At 32.0% G+C, this 9,446-nt stretch overlaps 1 protein-coding gene across 4 annotated transcripts in view; it reads right to left on the reverse strand.

Annotated features, from left to right (window-relative positions):
• The window catches only part of LOC138703150 (acyl-CoA:lysophosphatidylglycerol acyltransferase 1-like), a 30,946-nt gene that overhangs the window by 21,284 nt on the left and 216 nt on the right, over nt 1-9,446 (reverse strand). For 2 of the 4 annotated variants that reach the window (XM_069830797.1, XM_069830799.1), the window contains exons 2-4: nt 8,595-8,753; nt 8,282-8,490; nt 3,465-3,679 (exon numbers count right to left, since the gene is read on the reverse strand). In XM_069830797.1, coding sequence (XP_069686898.1) covers nt 3,465-3,679; nt 8,282-8,490; nt 8,595-8,608 — 438 coding nt within the window. In that variant the 5' untranslated portion in view covers nt 8,609-8,753. Of the gene's footprint in view, nt 1-3,464; nt 3,680-8,281; nt 8,491-8,594; nt 8,754-9,235; nt 9,389-9,446 lie in introns of those variants that run through there. The other 2 variants (XM_069830798.1, XM_069830800.1) reach the window with 2 other exon arrangements.

Here is a 9,446-nt window from a genome sequence, read left to right on the forward strand (position 1 = left end):
TCACTTCAGACGGAAGTCATGTCAAGATTTTCTTTTATTCTTAAAAATCGTACTCGTCTGGGTTTGAACCTGCAAACTAAGGATCCAATGTCAACCATAACCATAACAACGACGACCTTCAAATAATTATCTTATTACCAAAAAAAAAATCACACATGATTACATGCAATGCAGTTATTGTATCAAGATATTCGTTACTGTAGAAGGTTTCAAGTTTCTCTGAGAATGGTACAAGAGGTACATAACGAAGTGGTGAAATTACAGATGTGCTAGCAGAAACAAGTAGGTGGCCTTGTGGGGGCAATCACTTTACAGTAATTCAGAAAACTGCCCGTGTGGGCAGATGATTGTACAGGTCAAGGTCTCTAGAAAATGTAAGCACGAAGTTCTGTCGGTAAACTTCCGTTTAATAAATATAAAATGTACGAAATCCTTTATTTAATATAGTAAAGATACACATTTCTATACAGCTATAAAAACACCAACTTCAATCTGCCGTAACCTTCGGTCTAGCTGGTTACGCAATAGTAACTTCATGAGTAATATATGATAGCACAGCAAGATACTCAACATTGTACACTAAGCAAAAGGGATATGATTACGTAAGAAAAAGAGTAGACACTATTGGTCGATCACTAGTTATACTATCTCGTACAATAGCGCTGATATGACTCCATGAATATACAGCACGTAATGCGAACTGATAACATTTTAAAATTGACCACGAGTGGTTTCCAATCTGTGGTCCGAAGGTTGGTTTCGTATTTCATATATTTCAAGTGCAGCAATGGTTTTATTTGATTAAAACAATTAAATAGAAAACATGGCACTTCGAAAAAAAAAAACAAAACAAAAAATAGTACATAAAGAAAAGCTGGAAACTAAGACCTTGGTAGAGTAGTGGTAAACAGAAGTTCCTCGTGCTAAGAAATAAAATGGGTGATGAGGTCACAATTTTATTTTTTTTAATTACTTAAATGCTTAGAATATGAATTGAATTTCTCAAATTCTTTTCCAATATGCTAGTAAACGTCTGTGATGCTATTAACACTTCATCTGAAATACTGGTAGCTTTGATGTTTAATATGTGGTACAAGTTCATAGTTGAATCTTATCTCCAGACAACACATTTCGGTAATGTACAAATTCAAATTATGAATAGATATGCTGCCAAAAAGTCATGCCCAGTTACTACTCTGAAGATAACCACTGCTGTTCTTGTTCTTGGAAAATTAGAAATAAAATTTCTATTATTTAAAAATTTGCACAAAGATTTATTTCCACTAATTGTTTTATTACTATTTAATTTTCTTTATTAATGATTTTGCTGAATATTACGAAATCTTTGTTGGATTGTGATTCTTTCTTTGCCAGAAAGTCTCCATTTTCATTTCCTTCTAATCCAGTGAGAAGGTATTCACTGTAAACCAAATATTTTTGTCTGTTTTTGTAGAAAAAATATCGATATAGATTTCTCTCAAGCTCTTGTTTTCTGATGTTAACGAAACAATAGCCTGAACTGCAGATTTTCAATCATAAAATATGGTTACTTTGAAAAATGAATTTATTCTGTACATAATATTGTTGTAGACCAGTATTAATATATTTTTATTCACTATCATAGTGTGTTGTGTTCTCCTAGTGTAACGTAAAGGCGAAAAAGATTGCAGTTGCTTGCTCCAGCAGTATTATTTTGTTTCAGAGATTTTTGTAAATGTGTAAGCACTCTGATTTTGGATATAATGCATTTATAGTTTCTAACGCTAGTAATTTTATTATTTTTGTATTTACGTTCTTTTTCTTCATATTTTCCAAAAGTTCAAGATTATATTGTATACCATTGATTCAAGTGGGGATCACGGTGTTAATTTTTCTGAAATAGATAGAATATTGTAATCCTTTTGTAAAATGTTTACTTCTTGAATAAACCCAGATTGTGTTATTAAGTTTCTGCTATTTTTTTTTTAATTAAGATACTTAAAAATGAACATATTTATATCTGCCGCAACAGTGACATAGTTCTGAATATAGAGAAGCAATTGGTAACTTGAAGCTAAGCTATTTCATTACAGGCCCCAAAAGACCCTTAGGGTAGCAGGATGTTAAGATTCCCACTTTATGAGACAATCAGGAATGAGTAGCAGCATGGATGTCAGTTTTATATGCTGGCCACCTTTGTCCTAAGTCCCTTTGTACTCACTTCTGTTAGAGGCTGAATGAATCCTAGGACCATGATACAGCCGAAAGGATTATGGTAGATCAGTGGTAAAAAATTCATGACTTCATTGGGAAATAAACCCACGACTTTCTGGCTTGTAATGCAATGTCTCAACTGCAATGCTACCACGTGCTCCCAACTTCATTCGCAAAATTGAGATGCCATTGACTATATTACACTGCGTATCAAAAGTCACTTTACTCAGAAAAACAAAGCAGTCATAATTTTCTCGGTGATTGGTAAAGTTGGTCTACTAAGAACAAACTTGATAATACTGATAAACATTTTCAACTTCGTAATACAATTTCGTTTTATAATATTATATCTCTTTCCACATTAAATCGAGTTTCTTTTTTCAGCGACGTAGTTTTTGGGACACACTATACAATAATATCCTGTTACTGCACCTTTGAGCTCAATCATAGTCCACAACAAATTTTTTGTGTGTAGCCATATATGAATAGAAGTATTTAAATACTCTGAAGGCTTATAAATTACTTGCACTTTGTTCTTATCTCTTTGTATTACGTCTGTAGAGATAAGTTTAAATTTATTATCTAAAAAAATCATCACTTCCTGATATAGCACGTGGAGGTAAATTATTTGAATTCCCATTGCATCTTTCTCAATATACCAATGCTTGTGATAATTTTTTTAGAGAATGCGGTAACACAATGAACATATGATAAGCAAAAAAAGAACTTTGTATATTTTTTTTAACTTCCTCGAAGATACATGAACTCATTTTGTTATGTTCAATATGTGCTGTACATATTACTCTTCTGACATTAACTTTTCAGATACTAACTACGTATGTTAATAATAACGTGAGAATAAAGGCTTAAAACTGTTAAAAAATACTATCAAAATATTAAAATTAATGTTATGAAGAAAGAAAGAAGTTGATTTAATGCTAAGATTGTGATATCAGCAAGTAAACAATTTCTGCACGTCACAGCGAAAAGATTTCTTGGCAAAGTTAAAGATTAAAGTCTAGACAAAATCAATGACATTTATACGCTATAAATGTACATCAGGTCACTGCCCCAACTTTGCCACTGATAAACTATGCCACAGTGATGACTAATAATTACACAACAGACAGACAACATAAATAACTAATTTCGAATTAATTTATATCATAAAAACACTACAGAGAAAAGTAGTACAATACTAAATTAAAAAGAAAACATTATGAAACACACTTAAATCAATTCTAACACTAAAATTTTTGAGTTTCACTCACCGAAACGATAAAAAAATCTTCGTGAAGTATGGAAACTATTCCAAAGTTCGTGTACTTGAAGATTCTATCCATTATCCACATGAGATTTGGCAGGACATTTTTCTTTGTATTGAATGTTGCCATTAACAATGGAACATCTGCCGTTGATTGATGATTAGCTATGACTAGTGTTTGATCCTCCAGACATGTTCTGATATCATCTCCTAATTCTACAACTAAGAAACGAAGAAATAAAATAATGAGAATCCATACCAATAAAGAATCACAAAACTTAATAAGAATAATTAAACCTTCAATAGTAATTTCTATACCATACAGTTACAAAATAACAAGCCTACAAATCTGGGTATGGATTAAAATTGGCAGCATTCTTACAAATTACACTAATGAAATCACTTAATACAAACAGAAAGGAACTCGCAGTGTCTTATGTTGATTAAATATTTTATTTACATGCGAGAAAAATTCTAAAAGAAAACAAAGATCCTATAAAGTATCAGAAAACATATTGCATTTCTTCTCTGATATCATTCAGAGAAGTATGACGAATAAAACAGTATAACAACATTTCGTTCCTTTACAAACTGTTTTAGAAAAAGAAAGACTACATTTTGTGTCTGAAATGTTCATTATGGATTCCATAAAACCGTTAAAAAATAGATATTGTTTTTCATAAAGTAGTATAGAGTAAGTTATTTGTGACCATATTTTAGTGGTAATTTAGTCATAAAAAGTAACTATCTAAATAGGAATTGTAAATTTCACTCAACTGTAGTAACGTAGGTGTAGAAAGCCAGAAATACTGCAACCAGAGTGCCTCAGGTAGAACTACACCCACGCAGCCTTTTCAAGTCAGAAAAATGAAGGAGTATGCACTGTCATTTATGCTCTGCAGCAATGCTACATGCTGCATATAATTTTTTCTAAAGTACCTACAATATATATTTGTCATATCAAAAACATTTGATAAAATTTGCTTGTAATGACCAGATCTAGCTATAACTTACGTGAATTAATGAAATATTCTTCCTTCCATCTTACTGTATAATTGAAATAATTTCAACAAATAGGCTTATTAATTGAATTTTAAAAACAAACGAATCATCAGATGACTGTAAGCAAGTAATGGCCTCCTAAATAAATTTACAGTAATTTGTCAATTACTTCTCAAAATTAGTATACATCAAATTGTTTAATGCTTCAAACACAAATTTGTCCTTATTGGAGGCAGACATAACAAGTCTCTTATCAGTGATAATGTATTCTTTTCCAATCAATAACAATGAAAAGGTACGTAAGTACTCTATTGTGCGATTTAGTTTCCCAGAATGGGTGATGGTGTACTGTATCTCTCTGCCTAGCATCAAAACTGTATTTAAATTTCTTTAATATTAAGCAACGCGAAAGATAATGACTTCATTGTTAATCTCTAAGCATTTTTTTCTCTTGTACGGAGGAGGGGCCTGAAGGCTTGCACTGCAGCTTGAGACTTATTGTGCTTATCACGCCTATTCTGTTAAAATTGGGTAGCCAAACGGCCATGCTCTTGTACAAGTAGAGCACGCTGCAGTGTGAACTGAGCCCGGGCTATGGTATGGATGATGATGATGATGATGATGATGATGATGATGATTTGTGAATTAATTATTGCGAAATGAGTCCGTGGTCCAATGCCGAAAGTTACATAACAATTGTGCTTCAATTGGTTAAGGGAAAACCCCGGAAGAAACTCCAACCAGGATTCGAACCCGGGCCAGCTCGTTTCACGATCAGACGTGCTGACCATTACTACTATCTCTAAGCATTAGGTACATATATAAAATTCTTAAAATCAAGAAGAAATCTAAATAAATTCTTAAATAAAAATATTGATAAAAATGCAGAACCCCCTCTCTCCCTGCCATCAATGCATAATACTGACCAGACACACATAACTATGCAAAAACTTAAGAATTTAAATATCAGAAAAGACTATTCATATGTTGTAAAAAAATAATATAATTATGCCTGCATCACATAATTACAAATTAGTTTATAAGAAAACGCAATGTAAGACAAGGGAAAATTATCATATTTGGCTAAAATAAGTACCTAGGTCTAGGTAGTGTATAAGGAGAGGATAGGGAATACCTTCCACAGGAGAAGGGTCAACCCCTTCTTTCAAGACAGGTATACATTTCGTGAAGGAGCAATGACTGATCAAAGGGCAATTATGCGTTTGCTGACTCAATTCATTGATGTGGATGACGCAACAAATGGGAACCAATCATTCGGTTCACATTAGGCAGTGATCCGCCGTTTTCTGGTATGCCTAAGAGAATTCACATTTGTTATGGATGGACATTTTCCCTCAATCATAGTTCGGTGTGAGCAGCAAGCATCAGAGCAACAAATATCTTTTGCCTGGCTGTTAAAATGTTCAGATTAAAGTGGACAAAATAAGTTATTACTAATCTAATCAAAGTACACAGAAAGCATGTCATTTTGTGGAATTCTAAGCATCCAGGTTATCAAAATAATGTGACAAAACATGCTTATGAAACTATCGGGAAAAATTATTATTATTATTATTATTATTATTATTATTATTATTATTATTATTATTAGTCGCACACCTTTTGCAAAAATTGCAAATTAGGCCTATGTTTATTTTATCTATAGTTTTCCAAAGAATACATATTTGCTGTTTATTGTAGGGGAAACAGATATAAGTAATTGATTAATTATTGACATCTTTATGGGATATACAGAAACAGATTAAGAAAACAGAAATGGGAAGTGATGGCGTAAACGAAACAGCATGGTTCCCATATGATACCGATATTTCTACTGAGCAAATCCACTCCAAGAAAAACAATTGGTACGATTCCTGAAAGCAACTGTTTAGACACGATGAATAAATATATCAAAGTTGTGTACGAATACACTGTTGACAAAAATAGAATCGTGATTGCTTGTCTTTCATGAACAGGTACTGTTTCTCGAAATTTTGCGTCTTTCTTGCAAAGTTTTGCATAGTAACATTTCGAAATATGTTGCTGATATTCGATATTCATTGTTGTGATTTGCACAGGAATCCAACATCGCTGAAAACATTTCGTAAATAGATTTAGTGTAAGCCTTTCATTGGATGAATGTCGAATATCAACAACACCTTTTCTCGCATTTCTACTGTGTTGACTACAAGAAAGAGGATTATTCAAATAGTAGGTACCATTTATGTAATAATTATACGATTAAATCATTGGCATGACATATGTTTAAAAATTACTTTCCTCCACAGGGGAATGTAAGGGAACTTAAAGTCTATATTTCTCTACAATTTAGAATTTATATTAGACGAGAACTGTCACGATACAATTTGATGTAAGTCATTAAAAGAAAGTCGCTGTCTCTATGCCAACCGCGGATTTCAAATAATGGCTTCTGCAAACATCATATTCTATTTCTCAACTTCCCTTCGTTAAACTGACTAAAATAAGAACAGCAGCACTTGCAATAATTGAATCACAATATTGAGAAATCCCACATGTCCATTTTTTTTACGAAATTGAGTTATATATGATTTCGTATTCTAAACATGTAGACTCATGATATTATGAAGCAGTGGCGTATACTGGTTAAAGGGCTTGGGCTACCGCTGACCCTATTATTACACAAAATATATCTAACAATTACTTTAATTTTAATTACTATGGTAAAACTAATAATACAAAATTATTACATTATGTTATATTATAAACTTTTTCTTTTGTAATTTCCTTGGGCTACCGCCGGTAGCCCCGGTAGCCCGCAAAATACGCCCCTGTATATGAAGAGAAACTCCACATAGGCTACTCCCATCAACATTCATTTTCGAGCACAAATCTAGAACCTGAGATGTTTTTTGTATCTCTTGAAAAGTTTAGTTTTCTAGACATGGAGTTTCTCAATATTCCGGTTCAATTACAGTAGATCTTCGACATTACTGCGGATAATCGAACGCGAATATTCACACACGTCATTCCCTCATTCATGCACTGTCCGTTTGCTAAGCGTATACCTGCTTTCAGATTACAAATCGCATCCTATTCTTCCTTTTATATGTATTACAATCTATCGTATTATGTTCCTCGTACTTCTACAACTTTGACTCAAGATCGAGAATTTTATTATACGAGTACCATGTTTTCAATAATGGCAGTATTAAATCAGTGGCGTAACATATGTTCAAAAGTTCCATTCTTCCACAGGAGGAAGTAAGGTAAAGTCCAATCTACAATACATTTCTCTATAATTTAGACCTTTCTGATATCGAGAAAGATACAGAGTCAGTCTCTGATTAAATATTTTTATTATTCCATGAACTATGTTTAAAGTCCGCCACATGTCTTACATTAAAAGTATAACACTAAATCAGAGTATAAATTAGACTGTGTACAAATTTCAGAATCTTTTGATCTATCTCACACAGCAGAGGAAATGTTACTGTAAACAATAAGTCTCATATTGTTAGAAACAATATCGTAGATACAGTAGCGGTATTAAAATTGAAATTTTCAGTCACTTATCTTGGAAAGACATATATTAATATGCTTATGAAGTCATTTTTATTAATATTTCCATTGTTTAATTAAATCGCATTAATATTTTGTATTTTAGATGGATAAATGTAAAGTAGCCTACCTAATGTATATATATTATTTTTTTTCGACGCTGACATTCTTAATTAAATTGTGTACAACATTCATGCAAGAAGGTATCCCAAAATTAACTGGCAGTTTCCTCACTGTATGAATAAAGAACACAAATTGAAATTTTAAATAATTCGAACTTACTGTCATAACCTGCTGACCAGCTCCACATGCTGACCATTGCTAGCAACCAATGAAAGAAATGGCCTTCTATTTTCCAATACAAATCAGGGTGATACCTCTTGAGCGGAAAAATCATCACCATCCACACTACGTATGTTGGGATGCAATACATATTGTTTAATATGACAAACATGGTGCGCAGGAAACATTTGCACAGGAATCCAACACCGCTGAAAACATTTTGTAAATAAATTTAGTGTAATTATTGATCAAATCAAATGTCAGATTCTGAGCATTTAAGTATAACTTATATATACATATATATCTCGCTTACTTAAAATATTCCATCTTGGTGCTTTGGAGATTAACATATGGTGAAAGCGATAATGTTAAGTATATTTAGGCAAATATCCTTCTAAAATCTTTGTGTTGATAGTAATCTGAAAGCTGTTTGACATTCAGGTGAATTTAAATTGGCCATGTTGATAAGACCCTGAAAACAAAACAAAACGTTAAAAATTAAGAATAATCTAGTTAACAAAAGTTTCTTAATATAATGAAACTAATTAATTTATTAATACGAACAAAAATAATAAACAGCGCCGGTAATAATATAATATTTTAGTAATATATCATCTGCATACAAATTAATTGTGAGTAAAAGTTACGTTATTAGCAATTCAACTTCCATGTATCCTATCCAAAAGATAGCGAAAAAATAGATATATTATCAACCCAACAGAGAAAAATATTCGCAATATACAGTTCATCATATAAGTTAAATGCAAGAAAATTATGTTATATCCTAATATAAAACAATAAAAGTATATTAGCAACACATAATTCAAGAAGTGTAGAGCGCATGAATGTTTTGTATAAATTACTTCAATTTTGGTAATTTGTAGAACCGTGTTTATTTAACTAAAATTGTGCGAATAATCTAATCAAAATATAATTGTTTAAAATATTGTGTACAAGGTAGGTATATATCCACGCTTGGAGATTCGGCACATTGCTTACACGGTGTATTGCAACATTGGTAACGACTGATAAACCGAACAAGACGAAAAAATTTGACACACTAAAACACTGATCTATCGTACTATAAGATTAATTTATATACACGACCGAAAGGTGTAATCATCATTATCTAATCATTCTTCTACTATCACATCACAGTACTTTC

The sequence above is a fragment of the Periplaneta americana genome, chromosome 7 (genome assembly GCF_040183065.1).
Source record: "Periplaneta americana isolate PAMFEO1 chromosome 7, P.americana_PAMFEO1_priV1, whole genome shotgun sequence".
NCBI classification, from domain to species: domain Eukaryota; kingdom Metazoa; phylum Arthropoda; class Insecta; order Blattodea; family Blattidae; genus Periplaneta; species Periplaneta americana.